Genomic DNA, 10,878 nt, shown 5'->3' on the forward strand with positions numbered 1-10,878 from the left:
CAATGGTCCTGAGATGCTCAATACCCAGCGAAGGAACCAGAAACATTCCATGTGACTGAAATGGTTAAACTATAATCATAAACTTTTCTGCACCAAAAATAAAAACAAAAATTTGTTCGTTGATGTCTTTGGTATCTGATCAAGTTACGAGTTTACAGCACTTGGAAAATGGCAGCAAGAAAAAAGAACAGTGTCTAATTATGTTGGCTTGAGAACTCGCGACATACCATTAAGACAATGGGCTAGTCAAGCACTCTTCATAATGTGTCAAAACTACAACCAAATCGTGGATTTAACTTGCACTATAATTTATGGTGACAAAAGCTGACCCTCACTGTCAGTATAAATCAAAGACATTTGCAGGTTTTAAGAATTAATGAGTGTATTTTTAAACAAAATCTTTGTTAAAATTCAGAAAAAAATAATCATTAATGAATTCATGCAATAAAATGGTTTATGGCCTGTGGCTTACAGTAATTTGACTCATTTTATATTATTGATCTTTCAGAAATCACAGAATAAGTCAGTTTTGTTATTTCATATTGTAATGTACAAAAATGAAAAACTGGCCTATTAAAAACATCCACTGATGTAAAGACTAAAGAGACTTTATTGTAATTGCAGTGATACAAGCAATAACAACAGCAGCAATAAAAAAATTATAGAAATAGATAAAACAATAAACAATGATAACTGCAAAGAATTATATAATATATAATTATATAATTATATAATATAATTATATAATAATAAATAATACATACAGTGAAATAATTGTGCAGTGCATGTGAATGTAGCTGATGTGCAAACAGAAATGTGAAGTATTGCACAAGTTAATAAAAATAATTGAGTTTGTGTAATTATCAGTGACATGGGGAAGAGGGGAAAACGTGAAAAAAAATTAAAACTCGTCCTGTCATAGTTTAAAGCACAACCTCAAAAGCAAGAAACTGAACGTAAACAACAACACATAAGGCAGATTTGGTGCAGTTGTGGCGGAGTTTAAACGTTAGCCTCTCTAATTTACTTGAACAACCATAAATATGTTTTCCAGATTCATGGACATAAGTTACCTGAAAATGATGCACAGGGTTCATCTTGTACTTTTTTTCCTCGTTTTGGCTCCAGACTGCTGTTGTCCTAACCCGCGCATAGAGCTGCAACTTGCATCAATTATAATTATTTGCTGCTTGCTTGCTATATATATATATACATAATTTATGCAAGTTGCAGCTCTATCCCAGGCCCTGACATGAGTGTAAATGTATGGAGTGTATCATGTGTGTATATAGTGTATCTTGTATAGAATGTGTCATGTGTGCATATGTATAGAGTGTGTATATGTATAGAGTGTATCATGTGTGCATTTGTATGGAGTGTATCATGTGTGCGTAAGTATAGAGTATGGAGTGTTTAGAATGTATCGTGTGTATATGTATAGAGTATATCATGTATCATGTGTGCATATGTATGGAGTGTATCATGTGTGCATATGTATAGAGTATGGAGTGTATAGAATATATCATGTATGTATATGTATAGAGAATATTATGTATCATGTGTGCATATGTATAGAGGGCATCAAGTGTGAGGGTTTATCATCACTCAGTAGCTCAGTGAATATGTGACTCTCCTCTCACACCGGAGACCCGGGTTCTATCCCAGACCCTAACACAAGTGTATCATATGTTTATATGTATAGAGTGGATCATGTCACGTGTGTATGTGTATAGTGTGTGTACTGTATATGTATAGAGAGTATTGTGTATGCATATGTATGGAGTGTATATTTGTATGTAGTATATCATGTGTGGAGTGTATTATGTTTGCATATGTATGGAGTCACTCTGTACATATACACAGATTTCGATAGGTTATAGGTTCATAAATTCCCAGTAGCTCAGCGGTTACGTGGCTCACCTCTAACGCCAGAGACCAGTGTTCTATCCCAGACCCTGACATGTGTGTATATGTGAATGGATACATATACATATAGTGTTTATATGTATGGAGTGTATCATGTTTGCATATGTATGGAGTGTATATGTATAGAGAGTATCATGTGTGTATTTGTAGAGTATGTGTATATGTATATACACATTCTATATGTATAGAATGTATCATGTCCTTTCGTTGTATGTATATGTATGTATGCATTATGTATGTAGTATGTATATGAATAGAATTATATTGTGTATGGAGTGTATCATGTGTGCATATGTATAGAGTGTCTTGTGTGCATATGTTTGGAGTGCATCATATATACACATGTGTGTGTGCATATGAATAGAATGTATCGTGTGTATATGTATAGAGTGTATCATGTGCATATGTATGGAGTGAATAATGTGTGCATATCTATAGAGGGTATCATGTATAGAGGGTATTATGTGTGCATATGTATGGAGTATGTCATGTCCTTTTGTTGTATGTTGTGTACATGTATAGAGTGTGTATATGTATAGAGAGTATCATGTGTCCATATGTATGGAGTCACTCTGCACATTAACTCCCAGTAGCTCAGTGGTTTTGTGACTCACCTCTCAAACCAGAGACCCAGGTTCTATCTCAGACCCTGACATGTGTGTATATGTGAATGTATAGTGTGTAAATGTATAGAGTGTATCATGTCTCCATATGTATGGAGTGTTTCATGTGCGTATATCTATTCAATGTATTATGTGTGCACATGTATGGAGTGTATCGTGTGTGTGTGTGTGTGTGTGTGTGTGTATATGAATAGAATGTATCATGTATGCATATGTATGGACTGTATATTTGTATGGAGGATATCATGTGTGCATATGTATGTATGAGACACCGTGTAGGATTTAAGTCAAACTTTGCTTATTAACACACTCATAAAACACGTGCTTATACACCTATACTATTGGATGTTCAAAACAACATATATAAAACTTGCGCATATACATATAAATTTGACACATACACGGCGCCTCATAGATCCTGGCAGCAAAATATTAGCTATACAACAACAATATGAAATGATTATTCCCTTGTGTTGGCGTGGGTTTCCTGCGGGTGCTCCGGTTTCCCCCACAAGTCCAAACACATGTGGTACAGGTGAATTGGGTAAGGTAAATTGTCGGCAGTGTATGTGTGTGAATGAGTGTGTATGGGTGTTTCCCAGTAATGGGTTGCAGCTGGAAGGGCATACGCTGGGTAAAACATATGCTGGATAAGTTGGCGGTTCATTCCTTTGTGGTGACTAGATTAATTAAGGGACTAAGCCGAAAAGAAACTGATTATGATTATAAGAGACATTATAAAAACATACACAAAGCATGTCTTTATCTATACGAAATTATAAAAGCAAAATAAAAACAATTTAGCTCCTTTGAACAAGTCTTTACAAATTTTAACTTAATGTTTTATGTTTTTATACTTGAAAAGTCTTTCATTGTTTATAGTGTAACGCAATACACACTGATGTAAATTATATATAGATCTATAATGCAAAACATACGCAATATACATTTACAATACCTTGGAAAATATAACCAGAATAAAAAACACGTTCTAAAACAATAAAGACTGTGGAGTAAAACCGTATTTTGGCGTTTTTGCTGGGTCAAATCAATATGCCCGCTTGTAGCACCGAGTTATTCCCGCTAGTTGGGGATGTAGAGTCATAAAACATATGAAACACCCACGAGGAAGCCGGGCGCTCATTGATGACATCACCACAGTAATGCTGACGCTGCTACAGTAGACGTTTCAGCTGTCTGAAAGTGTTACCAGTATTATTATCAGACTCCTAAACATACCTCCAAAATGAGCACAATGTTTGCAGATACGATCTTGATAGTTTTTATATCTATTTGTACAGCATTATTAGCGGAAGGTATGTAAACGTTGTCTTGATATTCAGTTATACACGTCAAAGCAGTTAGCGAGTGTCCTGGAAAATGTCCTGAGCTCAGCACATACAGGACAGATACTCTAGTAAAGCTGCATTACTGTCTGTTTTACTCTGTTTTACAGGAATAACATGGGTTCTGGTGTACCGCACAGATAAATACAAGAGGCTAAAGGCTGAGGTTGAAAAGCAGAGTAAAAAACGTAAGTTGTGTGAATGAATCCTGTGTCCTTTGCTTTTAGTACTAGTGACCTTTGCTTAAAATTGTGAAAAATGTTTCAGTGGAGAAAAAGAAGGAGACCATTACAGAATCAGCTGGGCGTCAACAGAAGAAAAAGATAGGTAAGTGAGATTATACAGATTAGAAATTGTTATTATAACTACACAGCAAAAAATGCTTTACTTAGATTTTTTGTTTTGGTTTCTAGTCTAAATATCTAAAAATTCTTAAATCAAGAAGCATTTTCTAGACAAGCAAAACATATTGTCTTGTTTTAAGAAATAATATGCCAAAATTAAGTGAGTTTTTCCTTAAAACAAGCAAAATAATCTGCTAATGGGGTAAGAAAAATTCTTCTGTCCAAAGGAAAAACAAGATTATTTAGCTTTTTTTAAAAGGAAAAACTCACTTAATTTTGGCATATTATTTCTTAAAACGACTGTTTTGCTTGTCTAGAAAATGCTTCTTGGTTAATCATTTATTAATCGTAATCAAGTTAAAAAATTTAATTAATCAAGATTATTTCATTTTTTTATCTTAAGTAGTTCACTGACAGGTTTTGTACAGTAAATATGCTCGCATATAGCAAGTGAGAGATTTTTGAGTGAAGGGTGCATTACTTGATTTAAATTTTTTTTAATGAAACACTCACTATCGACTATAAATTATTATTTATTGAACATTAACGTTGAACAACTGAAATTAAAACACACATTGCCTAAAACCAACAGTCACTTTTTCCTATAAAAAAGTGAAAACAAATAACTTGCACTTTTGGGAACTAAGTCAAATATTTTTACTGTTTTTAAAAGTAGAAAATAAGCAGAATCTTTTCTAAATAAAATAACTATATAATATCTTAACTGTGCATTTCTTGCTTCTGTAAGCAAATGTTTTATTTTTAAAAATTATTTTAATGTTATGGAAAGTATGCTGTCTCAAGGCATCTCTGGCGCAGCTTCGTCAATCGTCAATGTAGTGCAAAGTAACACAATAGTAACAAATGAAGCAGGGTCATGTGACTCCACTCACGGTAAGGTAATTGAAAAAATTGACCTGGAAAAATTAGATCAATTAATGGTTCTAAATGTTGGTTTTGATTACAAAAAAAAACAAACTTGGATTAATCAACCAGCCCTATATAAATTGAGGTAAAGTTGGTTTTATATTCGCACATTCGTTTAGTGACAACTTTTGATATGCCCCCATAGTTTACCGTGGTACTTTGAATATTTGATCTGAAATCACATGCAAATATGACTTGAAACCAACATTAATGCACTATTTATTTGACTGTGAACAATGTTGTGCTGTTGTTTGATAGTCATTGGTTGCTACTTAGGCATGAGCTGGTATATGATTCTGGCAGTATGATAACCTTGGATAAAAATATCACGGTTTCTCAGTAATGCGATTTACTGCCTTAAAATATATATTTTTAAAATGTCTGGGTAAAAAAACAAAAACTATTTTCCCGTTTGAGCACAATATGTTTTATTTTGAGAAACCTTTATATTATTATTATTATTATTTTTTTTTTGGAACAGTAAACATGTCAGGCAAAATAATTTAAATGGATCATTGACTTATGATTTCTTTACAATTAAAAATGGCGTCTTTGGATATATTTTCTGCTAGAAATACTGTTTCCAGTAGACATAAAAAAAATAACAATAAAAATCGTACATGTATCTTAGGAATGATATAGCAAAACATTTTGTCAGTTTTAAAACCTGTACTTTTCCAAACCGCGGTATACCTTGAAAACGTTATCATCCCATGCCTAATGCTAATATGATTTCCATGACTAGAATTTGCAAACAATATTTTTGTGAAATTATATTATTAAGGAGAAAGGCCAAATGTGTGAATATAAAACCAACTTTACCTAAATTTATTATAAACGTTTAGGAAATTATTGTTGTTAATAATAATTATTATAGATGACTGGTTCTCGGTGAAATGTATGTGCGCTAACTGTAATGTTTTCAACAGAGAGACAGGAGGAGAAACTCAAGAACAATAACAGAGACCTGTCTATGGTATTATAACCTTTTTCTACGCAAATCCCAGGTTTATGTCATATAATCCATTGTTTTTTTTCTTGTTTAGGGATGTAACATGTCTCAGTATAATTTAGGAGAAAGATACAGCAGTATAAATCAAACAAAACAATTTTATACAGATTTAATTTGACATTAGATATAGCAAAAAGGCATATTTGGCTATTTAAATCAAACCTAAGTGATGCACGTTTATAATTAATATGTTAAAAAGCTAAATTAATTGTTCATTTGATAGCACACATTGCAAATACCTAATATACAGGTAGATACTTGTCATCTTATGAGGTGTAGGGTGATCAACAGTTTTAACCCAAAAATAACCAGTCTGTCAGATGAAGAAGAGCCGAGTCAGAGATTCAATTAAAAAATCAAGTTTACTGAAGAGTTTGCTAGTTTACATTTTCATCAGCAGAAGCCAGCTTTAACACTCACAATGAGTTCAAAGGCTGCTCTGCTTACAATCTCAAACAACAACAGTTATACTCTCGCTTAACATCATAAAGTGCGTCATACATATCAAGGTCAAGGTAAAATTTATTGTCTCTCGTAGGAGAAATTTGTTTTAGAAAATATTGGTGTTTTAACCTAATTGGTTAAAACACAGATAGACAAAGAAAATTTCCACATGTTCCACGTACAATTCTGAATGATATCTAAATATCTCAATATCACCTTTGAAAATGATCCACAAAGGAATAGAACACACAGACACAAAGTACAAGCTGTTTCTTCCCCAAGGCTGAGTGTACTCTCAGCCGTCTTTTCAAAACTGGTTAAAAACTGGTACAATGAATCTACATCCAAACTGGCAGATTCCATACAAAGAATTAACTGTAAATGATTAAACCCATAAAATGGCAAATAACTCAGGAAGCAGTTGTCCAGGTCCACTCAAGAGGTTTCCACGGCCTCTGACCTGGCTGGGTAGATCCAGAGGAAACAAATAATTTGTCAGACAGAAAAAGCAATGACACACATATTTTTCCAGTTTTACTCTGAAGAGGGATGACACTAAGGTCATCATATAATCTAGGCTCTTAAACATTTAACTTTATAATTAATCATAAAGACATAAGAAAGGATATGTTGTATTACTCCATCCTGGAGCAAACATCCATCAGAAAATTCACTCCTTTCAGAGGATATTAATTGCATACTGTCACCCTCATTGAATCATAACGCACCTATAGACGATTAATTTTTTTCTAGATGGTGATATCTCACATTGTTTTTCTTAAGGTGAATCCACTGAAAAACAAAATTGTGTTTGGAATCTTTGGTCAAAGTCTGTCCATTTGTATGAAGTGGCGGTCCTTCTGTTGATGTCACATTGAAGACTTCATAGCAACTGCACTGAAATGTTCTTAACTAAACCCTTTTTACTGTTAGTTTGCTATGAGAGAATGATGTGCAAAAAACAGCCCTGTCCCGCCTCACCCTAACCCCTACTCAATATTCCCCTTCAGTTGGAAGTACATCAACATACTGAAATAAAAGTCTCAGAAATTTCTGCTTCACGCAGTACTTACAAACTTAAAAAATATTCAGTTCACAAGCACAGTCCTTATATTATTCTGTATTTTTAGCCAAGCGCTAAGCAGAATCATAAATCCTCATTTAATTCAATCATAAATTTTTGTGTTTAGGTTCATTAAGGTCTATTCTTGGTGTGATAACAAATATTATTTTGAGATCAGAATTGTGCCATTACATTCTTAATTTTGTCTTTTTTATTTATTATTAATTCTCATCGCTAATGTAGTAAAGTGATTATCAAGTTTGTGCTATTAATGATGTTTTAATTGCAGGTTCGGATGAAATCAATGTTTGCCATTGGCTTTTGCTTCACTGCTTTGATGGGCATGTTCAATTCAATGTAGGTACACCTGTTCATTGCATTATCTTAGTCACTTTTATTATTAATGTCCAGTAATGTATTAAGCTAACAGTGGGGCTTGACTTTAAGCCTGGCCATGTCCTTGTCCTCAGTCATTTAGTTATACAAGCATGAAAGGTTAATTGTCTGGAATGTTTTTGTGTCGTAAATATAATAAATTAAACTGTTATTACTTTGTTAAATGAGCATTTTAGTTGATGTCATTTAATTGATTAGCTCTTGTAATTTTTAAGTTATTGAACGCATGCATCATTCGTCATGTCAAATTTTATAAAGGAATTAATATTAACAAGAATAACAAGACACCATATTGTTTCTCCAAATCAAATTAAGCATTAGCAAAATGCACTGCAGAGTGCATGCTTTATCTGAAGTGGCATTTAGATCCATTTAGATATGCTGTTTAATGCTCATGTGACATGACTGCCTTTGCATTATTTATGCAGTTTTAACTTTGCATGATATGTAGACATGAAATATTGGCAAAATGCAATACTTTTACATATAAAACTAAACAGCCAGTAGGTGGCAGCAAGTGTCTTTATGAGTAATTCATTGCATCACGGCTAATTCATGCAGAATGTGTCTGTCTTTATGAGTGGATCACAGAATCATCGACTATCTTTTTTTAAAAGTCAGTTTTTATTTACTTATGCCACTTAATTTAGAAATGCAAACTTTTTACAAACATTTTACAATTTTAATGCAGAACGTTTCTTTTGTTGGTTCTTCATTTAAGTCTCATCTGATGCAAACTTATTACATTCTCTGCATTATCCATTATAATTTGTTGTTCACACTGAATATAATTAAACATTCTGACCAAAGTTGCATTTTTTAATATTGACATTTTAATTGGGTTGCCTGTGCCTCTGGCCAAATGAAATGATTTTACACTTGCCCCTTCAAAACAATTCCCTATTTTCAGTCAAACATTAATGATTTGCAAAAGTTACCTGAACTGGACAGTTACTTCAATTATACGTTTAAAATCATATGCTTTTATTTTGCTTTATGTATATATAAATTTTTTTTCAGCTTTGATGGACGTGTTGTGGCCAAACTTCCATTCGTCCCACTGTCGTATATCCAAGGCCTGTCCCACCGTAACCTTCTTGGGGAAGATTACACCGACTGCTCCTTCATCTTCCTCTACATCCTGTGCACCATGTCAATCCGACAGGTAATGTTTATATATTATTTCTACACACTAAAATATGATCAGAAAGTCATGACAACATATATTTTATGTAACTTATTTTAAAAGGTAATCTAGTTTTTTAAGTTATGCAAATTCTAACATGATGTTTTAAGCCAGTTTAATTGATGTAAATTGAAATTCTGCTTGATTCAACTTAAAAATTGAGAATTCAACTATAAATTGTGCAAATTCCTAATTGTAATATTGTGATATTAATTTTGAGGGAAGGGTTTTATCATTAACAATATTCACTTAGTTGTTTTGCATATCGCATGCCTAACGTTGATCACTTTCTATACTTGTGTTTCTGCAGAATATCCAGAAAATGTTGGGTCTCGCTCCCTCCCGTGCTGCCACCAAACAGGCTGGAGGGTTTTTAGGACCTCCTCCACAAGCAGCTAAATTTTCATGAACATTTGCAGACAGTGAGGTGATTAAACGAAAGGACGAGACACTCAGCTGTACACTGTGTGATCAGCCATGAATGTGAGAGTCAGCGTGTGCAGCTTCCGTTACCTGTGAGGAGCACAGATGTCATATACATTGTATTGTCTGTGTGCATATGTGTTGTTCTTTGTTTGTTTGTTTTAATTAGGCAAATGTCTAACTTGTATGTAGTTTGATATCTAAAAGATTTCAGAAGTAGTTATGAATTTGAATCTTAAGCATTTTTCTGTAAAAACCTTTTTGTTTCTCTGAAGGCTAAAATATTCTGTTCTAATATTATTTTATGATTGACTACAAGCAATATTAATTAATATAACATTCATATTTGAGAATTATTTGACCCATGGATTATTAGATTTTTGTTTTTGATTGTATATGTAAGTTTTATTTAAGTTAAATAAAGGATTTTCATCAGTTTTGACCCCATGCATTTGTTTCTTTGTTTATTTTCTTTTACTATTTAATGTTCAGATTCTCTGAATACATAAAAAAATGAATCAAAAAACATTTATGGTTCTTATCTGATTATGAATTAGTATGCAGAATAAGGCATAAGCCCAAGTCATTGTTTTGGAATTCAGAGTAAAGTTTTAACCTTTTGCAATTGTGCTGCAATTTCCCCCCTTAGGATAAAGTCTCTTTTTGTAATATGGTCAAAGATGGATAATGTAGCAATGATGTTGTTTATTATTGTGGCTTGTTGTTACGTTACGTGTGCAGAGAACCTACTTTTTACAAAAGGTTGTAGAATGGACATATACACCATTTTGAGGGATATAAACAAAAGCAATGGCCCCAACATATTTCCTGTTTTACATTTTTAATTTCTATAGCTTCAGAGTATTGAAAAAGGTCCACATATTGATAAATAATATTATGACCTTTTAATCTTAAGTTATGATTGAATTGCCTCGTTACAGAAATAATTTGATAAGCAGGAAATATTCATGGGCCAATGACATGAATGGACATGACAAATGGAGGTTTCAGTGAAGATTTCACTGGGCATATGCAGAAATGCATCTGTTAATGTGATGACAAGTTGAGAACTCGTGAGAGAGGCAGAGTCACGCAAGACGTTGTTTGCTACTGGAACAAAACAAGCAATGTATTAAATGACTTCTTCAAGATATAATTCTCTATTGTTTGAGTTAGCTTCTCACTTAT

The 10,878-nt window shown here is 33.1% G+C and overlaps 1 protein-coding gene across 1 annotated transcript; it reads left to right on the forward strand.

Moving 5' to 3' along the window:
• Positions 1–3,694: 3,694 nt before the first annotated feature.
• On the forward strand, positions 3,695–10,137 carry tmco1 (transmembrane and coiled-coil domains 1). The gene is made up of 7 exons (XM_056463737.1): positions 3,695–3,865; positions 4,006–4,083; positions 4,163–4,222; positions 6,096–6,142; positions 7,975–8,042; positions 9,102–9,246; positions 9,578–10,137. Exons 1-7 carry the CDS (start codon positions 3,796–3,798, stop codon positions 9,674–9,676), a joined length of 567 nt encoding a protein of 188 aa, XP_056319712.1. The 5' UTR covers positions 3,695–3,795; the 3' UTR covers positions 9,677–10,137.
• The last annotated feature ends 741 nt before the right edge of the window (positions 10,138–10,878 follow it).

The sequence above is a fragment of the Danio aesculapii genome, chromosome 8 (assembly GCF_903798145.1).
Source record: "Danio aesculapii chromosome 8, fDanAes4.1, whole genome shotgun sequence".
Classification (NCBI taxonomy): Eukaryota; Metazoa; Chordata; class Actinopteri; order Cypriniformes; family Danionidae; genus Danio; species Danio aesculapii.

Coding starts and splice junctions, on each gene's coding strand:
- tmco1 (XM_056463737.1), top strand. CDS start 3,796: ATGAGCACAATGTTTGCAGATACGATCTTGATAGTTTTTATATCTATT. Junction 3,866..4,005: donor TACAGCATTATTAGCGGAAG/GTATGTAAACGT, acceptor TCTGTTTTACAG/GAATAACATGGGTTCTGGTG. Junction 8,043..9,101: donor ATGGGCATGTTCAATTCAAT/GTAGGTACACCT, acceptor ATTTTTTTTCAG/CTTTGATGGACGTGTTGTGG.